The sequence below is a fragment of the Bufo bufo genome, chromosome 2 (genome assembly GCF_905171765.1).
Source record: "Bufo bufo chromosome 2, aBufBuf1.1, whole genome shotgun sequence".
NCBI classification, from domain to species: Eukaryota; Metazoa; Chordata; class Amphibia; order Anura; family Bufonidae; genus Bufo; species Bufo bufo.
Window position 1 is genome coordinate 117,855,867 of NC_053390.1, and position 19,184 is coordinate 117,875,050.

General features: G+C 43.1%; 1 protein-coding gene across 1 annotated transcript in view; it reads left to right on the plus strand.

Annotated features, from left to right (window-relative positions):
- Window positions 1-857: 857 nt before the first annotated feature.
- ZNF366 (zinc finger protein 366) overlaps window positions 858-19,184 on the plus strand; it is a 50,386-nt gene continuing 32,059 nt past the window's right edge. The window contains exons 1-2 of the mRNA XM_040421470.1: window positions 858-987; window positions 17,438-18,754. Coding sequence (XP_040277404.1) covers window positions 17,450-18,754 — 1,305 coding nt within the window. The 5' untranslated portion in view covers window positions 858-987; window positions 17,438-17,449. The remainder of the gene's footprint in view (window positions 988-17,437; window positions 18,755-19,184) is intronic.

The following is a 19,184-nucleotide window of genomic DNA, read 5'->3' on the forward strand; positions in this document are numbered from 1 at the left end:
CATCCACTTAACAGTGACCTCCACAGCACCCTGACCTCTTAACAGTGACCTCCACAGCATTCCATCCACTTAACAGTGACCTACAGCAGTGAAGAGAAATGGCTGAGTTGTTATTGAAACTGTGTAACTGTGTCAAGCCTGAAGGATCTGCAAGCTTCTATTGGCTAATAAGGGTCATGTGACCATGTGTATGGCAGTTAGGATAGGAGTGAAGGAACTGCGAGCTTCTATTGGCTAATACCTTTTTTGGGAATATCTCAAGAATGGTATGTCCTTGAGATATTCACTTTTTGAAAACCTTTATGAAAACCTTCCAAGACACCTGATGTACCTATTTGCCAAATTTGGTGTCCATCGGTTCTGGCATCTGGATGCCTATGAAGGCTGGACAGACAGACATTGATTTTTATTATATAGATGATATCGTGTAGTGAGTTATAATTTAGAAAGGTATAATAAATTGTACTGCAATATAATGTCCATATTATCTCTTTATAAGGTAGACAATATGTACAGGATGTATCTGTGGTCCAAAAGGTGTTGTCATTGTGTCACAAGGATCTAATTATATGGAAAAACTGACATTCCCTGGGAAAATTCCCACCATACAAGAGTCATGTCAGCTCCGCTGTGCTCTTCTGCAGCCGTCAAGACTGGAATGTCATTGAAATTCCTTCTCTCTTCTCTTCTTAAGCCATTTTTTAATAGAAGAAATAGATGTCTATCTGCTGTTTCCTTATTTTTTTTCAGGAAAGCATAGGGTTGTTGACTTCCTCTCTCCTCCCTTCCTTCCTTTTTTCCGAAGGTACTCATCTGAAAAAGGAGAAGCAAATGATTGTTCCTGTTCTCTTTCTTAAGTCACTTTTATACACTGTCCTTACTAAACTCTCCACCAAATCACACTGACAGAGAGCGCGAAAGGACAAGACACTGATAAGAGGCGCTAAGAGCATCAGTGAGAAGACAGCCCTGCCTCCTCAGGGATCAGTAAGTAGATTTCCTGCGTGCACTCTAAGGACATGTAGGTGACGAGTGACAATATAGAACTGGATGTGGGATTTCTGAGAGGCACTTATGTGATCCGCATGTGCACGTCACACACAGGGATGATTTCTAGTCACAGGTTTTATTACTCACAGTCTGCACCTGGGAATAGAAAGTAATAAAATGACAGTATGATTGCAAATTACACAAAGAATCTATCTATCTATTTATCTATTATCTATCTCATATCTATTATCTATCTATTATCTATTATCTATCTCATATCTATCTAATATCTATCTATCTATCTATCTCATATCTATCTATCTATCTATCTATCTATCTATCTATCTATCTATCTAATGTTATAGAATGAGGCAGCACTCCAAATCAGTGAAGATGCATGTTGCAAGTGGGGTGAAGAAACGGTCCACCATTTTCACTGATTTGGAGTGCTGCCTCATTCTATAACATTGGATTTATATGGGCTCAATAACCTACAGCCTGGAGGGATTGCACCCGCGAGTTCACATTGACTAGTGCTGCAGTCTCTTTATCTACACATATCTATCTATCTCATATTATCTATCTACAGGTGAAACTTGAAAAATTAGAATATTGTGCAAAGTTCATTTATTTCAGTAATGCAACTTAAAAGGTGAAACTAATATATGAGATCGACTCATTACATGCAAAGCGAGATATTTCAAGCCTTTATTTGTTACAATTTGGATGATTATGGCTTACAGCTTATGAAACCCCAAAGTCACAATCTCAGGTCCCCTTTGCTCAAGGGGTATGGATTAATTAGCTGACTAGAGTGTGACACTTTGAGCCTAGAATATTGAACTTTTTCACAAAATTCTAATTTTAAGCTGCATTACTGAAATAAATGGACTTTTGCACAATATTCAAATTTTTTATCCATCTACCATGTATCAATATATCTATTTCTCTATAATTTATCTATCTACATTTCACTAGTAGGTATAGGGAGCCTTCACATGCCGCAGATTTTGTTGCAGAAGATCAGTTCCATTCACCTGAATAAGGCTTGTAGAAAGCCATGTGCTTCTTCCAAAACAACCCCATTCAAAAGAACGGAACTGATTTTATGTCACAGAAAATTCTCTGCACCAAAATCTGCTACGTGGGAAGGGGTCCTAATTGTATTAAAATGAAATAACTAAAAATTATTATATTTCCATTTTGACAGAAACATTATTACATCGCAGCCCAGACTTTATCACCATAAGATTTATCACAAACATTTTTTTTCTTTTCTTTTGTTATTAAATATAAAAATATAATCAAATTATGACATCAATTAACTGTTAGTGAACTGTTCAGGAAATATTTTAGCTTATTAGTATTAAATTGCCATTTTTTTCTATACTCAGTACTGAAAGCAATTGCAATTTATATTCTAAATTGTATTACTTTTCATTCTGTTGTAATGGTGATCACATACAGATATAATAGGCTAGAAATGGAGGCATGTATCTATCTATCTATGTAATATCTATCTATCTATCTATCTATCTATCTATCTATCTATCTAATATCTATCTATGTAATATCTATCTATCTATCTATCTATCTAATATCTATCTATGTAATATCTATCTATCTATCTAATATCTATCTATCTATCTAATTATAATAAAAGCGGCACAGCAATTTAAAAAAGTAACGGTGTGCCAGCGACTGTGGAGGTGATCCAACATCCAAGAAAATAAATTAAAGAAATTCCACGGCACTCCCACGGATGTGATTTAAAAGTTGTGTTCTCTGGTGATAGAAAGCAAATGCACTATAAATTCAATTTATCAATTAATTTTCCCCACTTTTGTGGCATTAGAAAACTTTTTTTAAATTTTGCAAATTTTGGTGCATATGAATATATTTGAATATCTAACACACAGACTGCCTGTGCCTCTTAATTAATTTGGCGCATTCTACGTCGATGAACTTTATACTAAGACTGGCATTTTTGTAAGGCCATTCTTAGTATATCTGACCCATTGAGAGGTCAAGGTGAAATGGTCATTGGTGTAATGCAAAAAAAAAGTTGTATAACAGTGACTCCTACTGGCAAACAGTCAAACTACAGCCCCAATACCAATTTTCTAAAATTGTGGTAATAGCGCTGTGCTGCAATTCCCTGTACAGCAGGTGTCCAGAAGCATCACTTCTGTGTTTCCATGCATGTCCTGATGGTTGGATCTCCACCTATGCAAAAAGTGATTGGATATCTTAGTGATGATAGGAAAACTGGTCTGATACAAGAATCCTGTACAAATTGAGCTATATAGGTGGTCATGGGTGTAACTACCATAGCAGAAGACCATGCAACTGCTATGGGGCCCAGGGCAAGAGGGGGCCCAGTCTTAGTTGGGATCATCCCCTCTTCTACTGAGGGTGAAAACTTGGTCAGGACTCTACCCTCTAAAAGGAACAACTTTTAGCAAATAAAGCAGAGTCATTGAACGGGGTTTAGGCAGAAACCCTTCTGTCCTGTGTGGGGGGCCTGGTTTGATCCTTGCTATGGGGCCCTTACTTCTCTATGTACGCTACTGTAGGTGGTGATGATCAAAAGCACTACAAATGTAGCTGCCATTATAACACAGTCTTGTAGATTAGCAGCAAACCCACAATAGTATACAATCCGTGTACAGCAGTATATCTACTGTAGCCACTAGGGAAGTTGCATGTGAACAAATCAGTGTTTCGGGAGATTTGGGACAGAGAGTTAAAACAGTTTTTTCAGTCTATGAATTTTTTTTGACACATTGACCAGCTAGACCATAAAAGTCTGGTTGATGTGTGTCTTTCTGAGGGGCCCTCACAATTTCTGCTGGATATTACCAATTGCTCTCATAAAGACAACACCTTTCCAAATTCTCAATTAAGACCAATAGATCTAATAAAAGGGTACCCAGCTCAAGAAGCTAGAACCACTAGGTAAGAATAGCTCCCAATCCGGCAGACCTGGGTATACATGTATTATATGTTCAGGTATTGAGTTGACTGGTAATTTATAACAATACATTTCACCTGCACATGCAACAGATAGACATTGCAACATGAAGATATAATACTTGTAAACTGAACACCAAAATAACTTTAAAGCCTTAAAGGTTATGGACCCTATCGCATCATTTTTTTCTATTGAATTGCATCTATTATGTTACAAAAATCATTTTTGTAATTGGTTTTTAATTAAAAATTCTCATCTATATTTCTTTTGCAGCCTTAGTGTGTTCACATACCTTGTAGGCTGCTCAGTCCTGTTCAGAGTGAAATCTGTCAGAAGAGCAGCTCAGTCTGTAACCCTTATCTCTCCTGAGCAATCTGTTTAAACTGACACATTTACAACTACTGTGGATATAAAAAGTCTACACACCCCTGTTGAAATGTCAGGTTTCTGTGCTGTAAAAAAATGAGACAAAGATAAATCATTACAGAACTTTTTCCACCTTTAATGTGACCTATAAACTGTACAACTCAATTGAAAAACAAACTGAAATCTTTTAGGTGGAGGGAAGAGAAGAAAATAAAATAAAATAATGTGGTTGTATAAGTGTGCACACCCTCTTATAACTGGGGATGTAGATGTGTTCAGAATTAAGCAATCACATTCAAAATCATGTTAAATAGGAATCAGCATACACCTGCCATCATTTAAAGTGCCTCTGATTAACCCCAAATAAAGTTCAGCTGCTCAGGTTGGTCTTTCCTGAAATTTTCTTAGTCGCTTCCCACAGCAAAAGCCATGGTCCACAGAGAGCTTCCAAAGCATCAGAGGGATCTCATTGTTAAAAGGTATCAGTCAGGAGAAGGGTATAAAAGAATTTCCAAGGCATTAGATATACCATGAAACACAGTGAAGACCGTCATCATCAAGTGGAGAAAATATGGCACAACAGTGACATTACCAAGAACTGATGAAAAGACGAGAAGAAAACTGGTCTGGGAGGCTACCAAGAGGCCTACAGCAACATTAAAAGAGCTGCAGGAATATCTGGCAAGTACAGGCTGTGTGGTACATGTGACAACAATCTCCCGTATTCTTCATATGTCTGGGCTATGGGAAGTGGCGTGCCCAGGGTGTTTGGCACCAGGGGAGGGTCCTTTCTCTGACACATCCCCCCCCCACCAATACTTGACCACATACTTCTTACATCCAGGGACATCTCCTGTCATGTAGACCTTCTCTTTCCTCTTCTCCTCCGTTAGACCACCATGAGAAATTCTTTCAGCCTCATCTCGTCTCTACAGAGTTTGTAACACAGACACGTTAAATTTCTCAGTTTTTCCATTAACCTCCCCATCCTGGTGTCCCCACAGTGTGATCCTGCTGCCACGCCCAATACTGTGCCTGTTGTGCCCCCCAATGACCCAGGTACTATACTGCTAAAAAAAATAGTGACCCTAATAGACATAATTGGAGTCCTTTATCAAACTTGTGTAAAGTAGAACTGGATTTCCAAAAGAGCTGTCAAATATGAAAGGTGGAATCTGATTGGTTGCTATGGGCAACTAAGCCAGTTCTGCTTTACACCAGTTTAATAAATGACCCCAAATGTCCCTATAGTGTCCGCAGCAGCTATAATGTCCCCTAGAGTGCCCCCAGTAATAATAACACCCAATACTGTGCTCCAGGCAATAATCCCTGTATAGTGTCCCCAGAAATAATAGACTGGCCCCTACAGTGCCTTCCCAATAGAATTGCCCCCATTCTGCCCTCCACACAGTAATTTTCCCCCACACTGCCCCCCCACACAGTAATTTCCCCCACACTGCCCCCACACAGTAATTTCCCCCACACTGCCCCCCACACAGTAGTGTCCCCCACACTGCCCCCACACAGTAGTGTCCCCCACACTGCCCCCATACAGTAGTGTCCCCCACACTGCCCCATACAGTAGTGTCCCCCACACTGCCCCATACAGTAGTGTCCCCCACACTGTAGTGTCCCCCACACTGTAATTTCCCCCACGCTGCCCCTACACAGTAGTGTCCCCCATGCTGCCCCCCACACAGTAGTGTCCCCCACGCTGCCCCCACACAGTAGTGTCCCCCATGCTGCCCCCACACAGTAGTACCCCCCACACTGCCCCCCACACAGTAGTGTCCCCCATGCTGCCCCCCACACAGTAGTGTCCCCCACGCTGCCCCCACACAGTAGTGTCCCCCATGCTGCCCCCACACAGTAGTACCCCCCACACTGCCCCCCACATAGTAGTGTCCCCCATGCTGCCACCCACACAGTAGTGTCCCCCATGCTGCCCCCACACAGTAGTGTCCCCCATGCTGCCCCCACACAGTAGTACCCCCACGCTGCCCCCCACACAGTAGTGTCCCCCACACTGCCCCCCACACAGTAGTGTCCCCCACACTACCCCCACACAGTAGTGTCCCCCACATTGCCATCCCTCCCATAATAAATTGCCCCCACTGTGCCACACAGTATCCCACCATATTCCCCCCAAGTCCTCCTGTGTGCACCCCCCTCATGTCCCCCAAAGTTGGCATATTATAAAATAAAATAAAAGTTTGCCCACACACGTGTTCTGTCCTGTGTGCACCCCGGCCCCCTCATGTCCCCCAAAGTTGGCACATGAAAGAAAAAAAAGAAAAAAAACCTAAAAGCTAAATACTTACCTGCGCTTGTTTGCAGAGTCCCAGCACTGTGCTGCTAGGTCCCGACACAGGTGCACGCGATGACGTCATCACGCGCGCCTGGGCAGGGATTCCACTACTGCATAGGCTTCAGGCCTATGGCGGTGATCGCGGCGGGGCAGGGAACTATGCGCTCCACTCCCTGCCCCGCCGCAGTATGTAGGACTGGGTCCAGTCACGGGTGTCAGCGCTTCCATCTGTATTGATGGAAGCGCTCATTGCTTCTGGGCCTGCTGGCACCCCCGTCAGAGCCGTACCCGGGGCGCACCGTCCCCCCCCCCCCCCCTTGGGCATGCCACTGGCTATGGGGTAGAGTGGCAAGACGAAAGCCTTTTCTTATGAAGAAAAACATCCAAGCCAGGCTACATTTTGCTAAAACACATCTGAAGTCTCCCAAAAGCATGTGGGAAAGGGTGTTATGGTCTGATGAAACCAAGGTTGAACTTTTTGGCCATAATTCCAAAAGATATGTTTGGCGCAAAAAACAACATTGCACATCTCCAAAAGAACACCATACCCACAATGAAGCATGGTGATGCCAGCATCATGCTTTGGGGCTGTTTTTCTTCAGCTGGAACTGGGGCCTTAGTTAAGCTAGAGGGAATTCTGAACAGTTCCAAATACCAGTCAATATTGGCACAAAACCTTCAGGCTTCTGCTAGAAAGCTGAACATGAAGAGGAGCTTCATCTTCCAGCATGACAACGACCCAAAGCATACATCCAAATCAACAAAGGAATGGCTTCACCAGAAGAAGATTAAAGTTTTGGAATGGCCCAGCCAGAGCCCAGACCTGAATCCGATTGAAAATCTGTGGGGTGATCTGAAGAGGGCTGTGCACAGGAGATGCCCTCGCAATCTGACAGACTTGGAGTATTTTTGCAAAGAAGAGTGGGCAAATCTTGCCAAGTGCTGTAAAAAAAATCAAAAGGTGCTTCAACAAAGTATTCGTTTAAGGCCTCTTTCACACGACCGTTTATTTTTTTCCGTTTACGGGTCGTTTTTTGCGTTCCGTATACGGTCAGTATACGGAACCATTTATTTCAATGGTTCCGCAAAAAAAACGGAATGTACTCCGTGTGCATCCGTTTTTCCGTTGAAAGATAGAACATGTCCTATTATTGCCCGCAAATCACGTTCCGTGACTCCATTCAAGTTAATGGGTCAGCAAAAAAAAAAAAAACACATACGGTAATGCATCCGTATGTCTTCCGTATCCGTTCCGTTTTTGCAGAACCATCCATTGACAATTTTATGCCCAGCCCATTTTATTCTATGTAAATTCTATATACTGTATGTGCCATACGGAAAAAACGGAACAGAAAAGCGGAATGGGAACGGAAACAAAAACGGAACAACGGATCCGTGAAAAATGGACTGCAAAATGCTGAAAAAGCCATACGGTCGTGTGCACACTTATGCAACCATATTATTTTATTTTTATATTTTTTTTTCCCTCTACCTAAAAGATTTCAGTTTGTTTTTCAATTGAGTGGTACAGTTTATAGGTCACATTAAAGGTGGAAAAATTTCTGAAATGATTTATCTTTGTCTCATTTTTACATCACAGAAACCTGACATTTTAACCACTTACCGTCACGCTAACGCCGAAAGGCGTCATTTCTGCGGCGCTCCCAGGTCACACTAACGCCAATAGGCGTCATCTCGCGTGAGCCGGGATTTCCTGTGAACGCGCGCACACAGGCGCGCGCGCTCACAGGAACGGAAGGTAAGAGAGTTGATCTCCAGCCTGCCAGCGGCGATCGTTCGCTGGCAGGCTGGAGATGTGTTTTTTTTAACCCCTAACAGGTATATTAGACGCTGTTTTGATAACAGCGTCTAATATACCTGCTACCTGGTCCTCTGGTGGTCCCCTTTGTTTGGATCGACCACCAGAGGACACAGGTAGCTCAGTAAAGTAGCACCAAGCACCACTACACTACACTACACCCCCCCCCCCCGTCACTTATTAACCCCTTATTAGCCCCTGATCACCCCATATAGACTCCCTGATCACCCCCCTGTCATTGATTACCCCCCTGTCATTGATCAACCCCCTGTAAAGCTCCATTCAGACGTCCGCATGATTTTTACGGATCCACTGATAGATGGATCCGATCCGCAAAACGCATCCGGACGTCTGAATGAAGCCTTACAGGGGCGTGATCAATGACTGTGGTGATCACCCCATATAGACTCCCTGATCACCCCCCTGTCATTGATTACACCCCTGTCATTGATTACCCCCCTGTAAAGCTCCATTCAGACGTCCGCATGATTTTTACGGATGCACTGATAGATGGATCCGATCCGCAAAACGCATCCGGACGTCTGAATGAAGCCTTACAGGGGCATGATCAATGACTGTGGTGATCACCCCATATAGACTCCCTGATCACCCCCCTGTAAAGCTCCATTCAGATGTCCGCATGATTTTTACGGATGCACTGATAGATGGATCCGATCCACAAAACGCATCCGGACGTCTGAATGAAGCCTTACAGGGGCATGATCAATGACTGTGGTGATCACCCCATATAGACTCCCTGATCACCCCCTTGTCATTGATTACCCCCCTGTAAAGCTCCATTCAGATGTCCGCATGATTTTTACGGATGCACTGATAGATGGATCGGATCCGCAAAACGCATCTGGACGTCTGAATGAAGCCTTACAGGGGCATGATCAATGACTGTGGTGATCACCCCCCTGTCATTGATTACCCCCCTGTAAAGCTCCATTCAGATGTCCGCATGATTTTTACGGATGCACTGATAGATGGATCGGATCCGCAAAACGCATCCGGACGTCTGAATGAAGCCTTACAGGGGCGTGATCAATGACTGTGGTGATCACCCCATATAGACTCCCTGATCACCCCCCTGTCATTGATTACCCCCCTGTAAAGCTCCATTCAGACGTCCGCATGATTTTTACGGATCCACTGATAGATGGATCGGATCCGCAAAACGCATCCGGACGTCTGAATGAAGCCTTACAGGCGCGTGATCAATGACTGTGGTGATCACCCCATATAGACTCCCTGATCACCCCCCTGTCATTGATTACCCCCCTGTAAAGCTCCATTCAGACGTCCGCATGATTTTTACGGATCCGCTGATAGATGGATCGGATCCGCAAAACGCATCCGGACGTCTGAATGAAGCCTTACAGGGGCATGATCAATGACTGTGGTGATCACCCCATATAGACTCCCTGATCACCCCCCTGTCATTGATTACCCCCCTGTAAAGCTCCATTCAGATGTCCGCATGATTTTTACGGATGCACTGATAGATGGATCGGATCCGCAAAACGCATCCGGACGTCTGAATGAAGCCTTACAGGGGCGTGATCAATGACTGTGGTGATCACCCCATATAGACTCCCTGATCACCCCCCTGTCATTGATTACCCCCCTGTCATTGATTACCCCCCTGTAAAGCTCCATTCAGACGTCCGCATGATTTTTACGGATCCACTGATAGATGGATCGGATCCGCAAAACGCATACGGACGTCTGAATGAAGCCTTACAGGGGCATGATCAATGACTGTGGTGATCACCCCATATAGACTCCCTGATCACCCCCCTGTCATTGATCACCCCCCCTGTCATTGATCACCCCCCCTGTCATTGATCACCCCCCTGTCATTGATCACCCCTCTGTAAGGCTCCATTCAGACATTTTTTTGGCCCAAGTTAGCGGAATTATTTTTTTTTTTTTCTTACAAAGTCTCATATTCCACTAACTTGTGTCAAAAAATAAAATCTCACATGAACTCACCATACCCCTCACGGAAACCAAATGCGTAAAATTTTTTAGACATTTATATTCCAGACTTCTTCTCACGCTTTAGGGCCCCTAGAATGCCAGGGCAGTATAAATACCCCACATGTGACCCCATTTCGGAAAGAAGACACCCCCAGGTATTCCGTGAGGGGCATATTGAGTCCATGAAAGATTGAAATTTTTGTCCCAAGTTAGCGGAACGGGAGACTTTGTGAGAAAAAAATTAAAAATATCAATTTCCGCTAACTTGTGCCAAAAAAAATTTTTTTCTATGAACTCGCCATGCCCCTCATTGAATACCTTGGGGTGTCTTCTTTCCAAAATGGGGTCACATGTGGGGTATTTATACTGCCCTGGCATTCTAGGGGCCCCAAAGTGTGAGAAGAAGTCTGGTATCCAAATGTCTAAAAATGCCCTCCTAAAAGGAATTTGGGCACCTTTGCGCATCTAGGCTGCAAAAAAGTGTCACACATCTGGTATCGCCGTACTCAGGAGAAGTTGGGGAATGTGTTTTGGGGTGTCATTTTACATATACCCATGCTGGGTGAGAGAAATATCTTGGTCAAATGCCAACTTTGTATAAAAAAATGGGAAAAGTTGTCTTTTGCCAAGATATTTCTCTCACCCAGCATGGGTATATGTAAAATGACACCCCAAAACACATTCCCCAACTTCTCCTGAATACGGCGATACCACATGTGTGACACTTTTTTGCAGCCTAGGTGGGCAAAGGGGCCCACATTCCAAAGAGCACCTTTAGGATTTCACAGATCATTTACCTACTTACCACACATTAGGGCCCCTGGAAAATGCCAGGGCAGTATAACTACCCAACAAGTGACCCCATTTTGGAAAGAAGACACCCCAAGGTATTCCGTGAGGGGCATGGCGAGTTCCTGGAATTTTTTATTTTTTGTCACAAGTTAGTGGAAAATGCTGCTTTTTTTTTTTTTTTTTTTTCATACAAAGTCTCATATTCCACTAACTTGTGACAAAAAATAAAAACTTCCATGAACTCACTATGCCCATCAGCGAATACCTTGGGGTCTCTTCTTTCCAAAATGGGGTCACTTGTGGGGTAGTTATACTGCCCTGGCATTCTAGGGGCCCAAATGTGTGGTAAGGAGTTTGAAATCAAATTCTGTAAAAAATGACCTGTGAAATCCGAAAGGTGCTCTTTGGAATATGGGCCCCTTTGCCCACCTAGGCTGCAAAAACGTGTCACACATCTGGTATCCCCGTACTCAGGAGAAGGTGGGGAATGTGTTTTGGGGTGTCATTTTACATATACCCATGCTGGGTGAGAGAAATATCTTGGCAAAAGACAACTTTTCCCATTTTTTTATACAAAGTTGGCATTTGACCAAGATATTTATCTCACCCAGCATGGGTATATGTAAAAAGACACCCCAAAACACATTCCCCAACTTCTCCTGAATACGGAGATACCAGATGTGTGACACGTTTTTGCAGCCTAGGTGGGCAAAGGGGCCCATATTCCAAAGAGCACCTTTCGGATTTCACTGGTCATTTTTTGCAGAATTTGATTTCAAATTCCTTACCACACATTCGGGCCCCTAGAATGCCAGGGCAGTATAACTACCCCACAAGTGACCCCATTTTGGAAAGAAGAGACCCCAAGGTATTCGCTGATGGGCATAGTGAGTTCATGGAAGTTTTTATTTTTTGTCACAAGTTAGTGGAATATGAGACTTTGTATGAAAAAAAAAAAAAAAAAAAAAATCATCATTTTCCACTAACTTGTGACAAAAAATAAAAAATTCTAGGAACTTGCCATGCCCCTCACGGAATACCTTGGGGTGTCTTCTTTCCAAAATGGGGTCACTTGTGGGGTAGTTATACTGCCCTGGCATTCTAGGGGCCCGAATGTGTGGTAAGGAGTTTGAAATCAAATTCTGTAAAAAATGACCTGTGAAATCCGAAAGGTGCTCTTTCGAATATGGGCCCCTTTGCCCACCTAGGCTGCAAAAAAGTGTCACACATCTGGTATTGCCGTACTCAGGAGAAGGTGGGGAATGTGTTTTGGGGTGTCATTTTACATATACCCATGCTGGGTGAGAGAAATATCTTGGCAAAAGACAACTTTTCCCATTTTTTTATACAAAGTTGGCATTTGACCAAGATATTTATCTCACCCAGCATGGGTATATGTAAAAAGACACCCCAAAACACATTCCCCAACTTCTCCTGAATACAGAGATACCAGATGTGTGACACGTTTTTGCAGCCTAGGTGGGCAAAGGGGCCCATATTCCAAAGAGCACCTTTCGGATTTCACTGGTCATTTTTTGCAGAATTTGATTTCAAATTCCTTACCACACATTCGGGCCCCTAGAATGCCAGGGCAGTATAACTACCCCACAAGTGACCCCATTTTGGAAAGAAGAGACCCCAAGGTATTCGCTGATGGGCATAGTGAGTTCATGGAAGTTTTTATTTTTTGTCACAAGTTAGTGGAATATGAGACTTTGTATGAAAAAAAAAAAAAAAAAAAAAAATCATCATTTTCCACTAACTTGTGACAAAAAATAAAAAGTTCTATGAACTCACTATGCCCATCAGCGAATACCTTAGGGTGTGTACTTTCCGAAATGGGGTCATTTGTGGGGTGTTTGTACTGTCTGGCCATTGTAGAACCTCAGGAAACGTGACAGGTGCTCAGAAAGTCAGAGCTGCTTCAAAAAGCGGAAATTCACATTTTTGTACCATAGTTTGTAAACGCTATAACTTTTACCCAAACCATTTTTTTTTTACCCAAACATTTTTTTTTTATCAAAGACATGTAGAACTATAAATTTAGAGCAAAATTTCTATATGGATCTCGTTTTTTTTGCAAAATTTTACAACTGAAAGTGAAAAATGTCATTTTTTTGCAAAAAAAATCGTTAAATTTCGATTAATAACAAAAAAAGTAAAAATGTCAGCAGCAATGAAATACCACCAAATGAAAGCTCTATTAGTGAGAAGAAAAGGAGGTAAAATTCATTTGGGTGGTAAGTTGCATGACCGAGCAATAAACGGTGAAAGTAGTGTAGTGCCGATTTGTAAAAAAGGGCCTGGTCTTTAGGGGGGTATAAACCTGTGGTCCTTAAGTGGTTAACAGGGGTGTGTAGACTTTTTATATCCACTGTACATAAAAGATGTAATCTTAAAAGATCATTCAAGAGAGCTGAGATAAAGGCTACAGTGCGAGTCATCAGCTTGTCTTAGGGAATTCACCCTGAACGGGGCTAGGCAGCCTGCAATGTATGGGAACACCTGCAGGCTGCAGAAGACAAATGGTTTGGAATTTTTAATTAACATCAACTACAAATGTAAATGACAGGGAATTTACTCATGAGAAAATACTTGAAGCACATTGCGGCAAGTTTCAGCTTAAAGAGCAACTAAACTTTCAATTAAGCTTTTTGTACAATGTCCTAAATACCCTAATAATACTTTTAGTAAAATACTTTATTAAAAAATATTTACCTTTAAATTTAAATAGAGTTTTCCCTCCCTAAAGCGCACCTTTCCCTGTGCGCTTTAAATCCACTTTTCTGTACACCGCTGACGGTGTACGGAGTAAAGGTTGTACAGTTTATGAATGGGGCCGCAGTGCACGTAGTATGGGTAGGAGCGCCTTCGGGAGGGAAAACTCCATTAAAAATTTAAAATCCATTAATAAAGTACATTAGAAAAAGTATTATTAGGGCATTAGGGACATTTTACAAAAAAAATTTAAAGTTTAGTTACTCTTTAAGCTTTACTGGTATAACTAGGGTAGCATAGGAGACATGCTCCATATTCACCACTTTAGGCAAGCTTGTGTTTTTAGAGTACACAACATTTAAAAGGCCACGTAAATGAAGATAAATGAAAACAAATTATGCATTTCATCCTGGCAGAAAGCCTTCATTCAGCGCTGGCAGTGATTTGAAATCCAGGAAATCTGAGATGCGTATCAGGAAATTAAAGTAACATTAGGTCCTTCTGGATGGAAAAATTGTCAATGAGGACAAGAAATGACGTCTATTAGAAAGGCCCTTGTAATTAGGGTCTGTTAAAACCTACTGCAATCGGATGAAATCTAATTTATGACATTAGATGAAATCTAGTTTTACTGCAGATGTTAAAGGGGTCCTCCAGGTTACAGATATTGATGATCTAGTCTCTGGATACCACCAGGCACCCATTCGATTAGCTATTTTGGGCTGCTGTGGCACTGAAAGCTATACAGTGTATAAAGCTGAAGGCAGACAGCGCCATGCACGATGTAGTGGCCATGCTGAGGTACTGCACCTCAGAAACCATCCAAGTCAATGGGAGCTGAGTTTCAGTACGACGGTACTGGACACTACACAGTGTACAGAGCCGTCTGCTTCCTGCTCTTTACACTTTAGCGTCTGTTTCTCGTGGCAGCGCGAAATAGCTGATTGATGGGGTGCTGGGTTTTGGACCCCCACCCATCTGATATTGGTGACCTATCCTGACGATAGGTTATCAATATCTAAGCACCAGAAAACCATTTAAGGGGACAATTGTATCCTCTTCACTTTAATAGAGAATAATACCAATGGAATTGTGTTGGAGAGAAACTGCAGTCTCCATACGAGACCTACCAGGAATAAACCATTTGAAGGTTCTTTAGTCTACAGCCTGTATAGCCTGCATGCTCCATCCACACTGTATTCAGGCTAATTATGGTATTACTTTGTAGGGCGGCTGCCACTGATGCCATGGATGTTTTTTTTTTTTCAACGCCCCCCCCCCCCACCTTTCACCCGCTGTGGTCCCCCGTTATTTTGGCATTCTGTATTGTATTGAGCTGTAACTTCGCAACGGGGAGGAGACGCAGTCTTCTGCTGTGGGCGTCTCCTTCTCCCTGGCAGTGAGCACGATCCAATCAGAGCGGACACAGCAGAAGAGACGCCCACAGCAGAAGACTGCGTCTCTACCCCGTTGCAAAGTTACAGCTCATTACAATACAGTGCGCCAAAATATCGGGGGACCACAGCGGGCGAACGGTGGGGGGGTTGAAAAAAAAAACACCTATGGCATCAGTGGGGGCCGCCCTACAAGGTAATACCATAATTAGCCTATGTCAAAACTGATGAAAGGTCCTCTTTAAGCATTTCATATGCAACCACCATCAAACATTGCAGTGGTTAAAAGTGGTGATCCTCAAGAAGAGGACAAAAATACATAAGATATAACTAACTTTATACCCACATTGCTGCAAAAAAAAATGATGTTTTAATATATGCAAATGAGCATCCAGTAGCCATGGGGGGCATTGCCGTTACACCTAGAGGCTCAGCCCTCTGTAACTGCCGCACTCTCTGCACTTTGACTGACAGGACCAAATGTAATGATGTTTACACTGCCTGCAGAGGGCACGGCAGTTACAGAGAAAGCTGAGTCTCTAGGTGTAACGGCCAATGCCCCCGTTGATCCAAGAGGCTCATTTGCATATATTAAAACTTCATATTTCTCAGCAATTCGGGCACATGTGAACATGGGACCAAGACAGATGCCTTAAGCTGCCAAGTGCACATGTAACAGGTCAGCCAGTTTCATAGGTACAGATCTGTTGACAGATGCACTTTAAGAGAGATTTCACTGTATATACAGTTATAGGCAATCTTGTCTGGATATCATTATGTACAGTCATAGGCGTAGCTAAAGGCTCATGGGTCCTGGTGCAAGAGTTTAGCTTGGGACATCCAGTGATGTCTTCTTTGATGTAGATATTCTCTTTCTTCATCTTCTCCTTTCACACCAGACCGCCATGATGATTTCTTTCAACCATCTCTCATCTCTGCAGAGTTGACAAACAGACATCTGAGTTTCCTAGTTTTCCATCATCCTCCCACCTCTAGAAAACCTATCCTGCCGCCCCCAATACTGTGCCCGCTGTGCTCCCCAATACTATACTGCAGAAACAGTCCCCCTGAAAATACTAGTACCACACAGGTAGTGCCCCCTTCAATATCTATTGGATCACAGTGCCCTAAAAATCAACTGTGCCCAGCAGATAGTGTCCCTGAAACTAATAGTGTAACCATAATGTGCTAAACTAATAGTAATAGTGTTCCCCAAAGTCCCACAAAGAGAAATATTTTTTTCCCAGAGCACATAGTATTAACAGTACCCCCAATAGTAATAATGCCCCCATTGTGCCCATACTAATAATCATGTTCCCCATAGCCCCCAGTAGTAATAATTATCCTTATAATGTGTGCCAGTAGAAAAATATGCCTTAATGTCTGCCAGTACCAAAATACCCTATTATAATTTGTGCCACTATCAAAATACCCCCTTATTAATGTGTTACAGTACAAAAAATAACCCCTTTAAATTGTGCGCCACTACAATAAATACCCCCCTTACCTTTCAGATCAGACCCCCATATCACACCTCTGATTAGACCCCCATATCAGATCCCCATCAGATGAGACCACCATAAGACCTTCATGTCAGACCCCCATATCAGAACTCAGATCAGACCCCAGTATGAGACTTTAGATCAGACCCCCATTAGACCTCCATGTCAGACCTACCAATATCAGAACTTAGATCAGACCCCCTTTAGACCTCCATGTAAGACCCCCATATCAGACCTCAGATCAGACCCCCTTTAGACCTCCATGTTAGACCCCCGCATCAGACCTCAGATCAGGACTCCATGTCAGACCCCCCCAAGTATCAGACCTCAAATCAGACCCCCCAAGTATCAGACCTCAAATAAGACCCTCAAAGTATCAGACCTCAAATCAGAACCCCCCAAGTATCAGACCTCAAATCAGATCCCCCCCCTAGTATCAGACCTCAAATCAGACCCCCCAAATGTCAGACCTCAACTGCAACTGCGACCAATGCGACCCCTATAGCTATGTCCCTGTGTAGAGTCATAGGTCCAGCAACTGAATTGCAAATATTTATTCCACTATTTTTATTTCTGTTCTTCTTTCAGTTAAACTACAGTATGCAGAACGCCACATGCATAGAAAAAGACTACACTTCTTGCCTTAATGCCGACATTAAGAAACCTCCGGTTTTTCCACTCATTCGACAAGCTTTGCCATCCATAGTGAAGTATGGTGGACTATCTCCCTTCCATGAGGGATATTCCCATCACTCTCCACACTTCAAGTATGGTCATCCAGAAGATAACCTCCACCATTTGCACGAAGAACTAGAAAGTGGATCACCCAGAAGAATAATTTTTCCATCTAAGATGCCCTATGATGATGAAGACCAAAAAGTCCACATGCAGACTGAAGAAGAAAGAAAGCATTTTCTCCCTTCTCGCCTTCCCTTGTTTTATCATCTACCACCTTTGTCAGGCTACAATGCCAAAATGGTTGATTTGTTCAATGTTGGTCTTCAGTACTACAGAACTATGGAGCCTTTTTGGCTTAGTCCATTAAAACAAGAACCCATAAGAAGAAATGCAGTATGGCCTGTTGGATCGCTATGCCTGCATCCCTCTTACCCATTATTTCATAAAAATTACCCTGGCATGGTGTTCCCCTCCCATATGCCCACACAAACTATGCATACGCATCATGGTGTTGATACAGGCCATCCAGCGGACGATGCTTTTAAAACTCAGATTCAGGAGCATGACGACAACAAGCAGAAGGTGGAGAGGGTGGATGTCAATATTCAGATTGATGACAGCTTCTACGTGGAGGTGGGCGATCAGAAACGCTGGAAGTGTCCAATGTGTGAAAAGTCCTACACATCCAAATATAATTTGGTGACACATATTTTAGGGCACAGTGGCATCAAACCTCATGCGTGTTCACGTTGTGGCAAGTTGTTTAAACAGCTCAGTCATTTGCACACACATATGCTAACTCACCAGGGCACCAGGCCCCACAAGTGCAAAGTCTGCAATAAAGCTTTTACCCAAACTAGTCATTTAAAGCGCCACATGATGCAGCACAGTGACGTGAAACCATACAACTGCAGGATATGCGGCAGAGGGTTTGCCTATCCAAGTGAACTGAAAGTTCATGAGTCGAAGCACGAGAGCGGGCGGGAAAATATCTGTGTGGAGTGCGGACTCGATTTCCCAACATTGGCACAGCTTAAAAGACACTTGACGGCCCACAGGGGCCCCGTTCAGTACAACTGCAGCGAATGTGATAAAACGTTCCAGTACCCAAGCCAACTGCAGAATCACATGATGAAACACAAGGACATCCGGCCGTATATCTGCTCCGAGTGCGGCATGGAATTCGTACAGCCGCATCACCTTAAGCAGCATTCACTGACACATAAGGTTAGTTATAGACATTACTGCCTTAACACGTCCTCATCGGATCTGGCATGATTAGGGTTTTTTTTTATTTGAGGATTGAGAACAGTGTGAAAAAAGTGAGTGCCCAGCCTTAGAGCTCATGCACACTGGCAGGCCGCTGTCGCAGCTCCTTTATTATAGCCAATGTGCACTGCCATGCAATGCTTTTAGAAGAAAATATCTCCACACATACAGGGTGGAGCATACCACATTTTTAAAAATGTGATTTAAAAAAATTATCTGTATGCAACTAACAGAAAAAAAATCTTGTAATTCCATCATATGAAATTGGGGGCATACAGTGGGACAGCAGAGACCTCATCGCACTTTCCAACCATTGGCTCATGTCAGACATTGATGGCGTATCACACCTCCAGGACCTGCTCCCATCTCCAGAAAGGGGTCCCCAAAG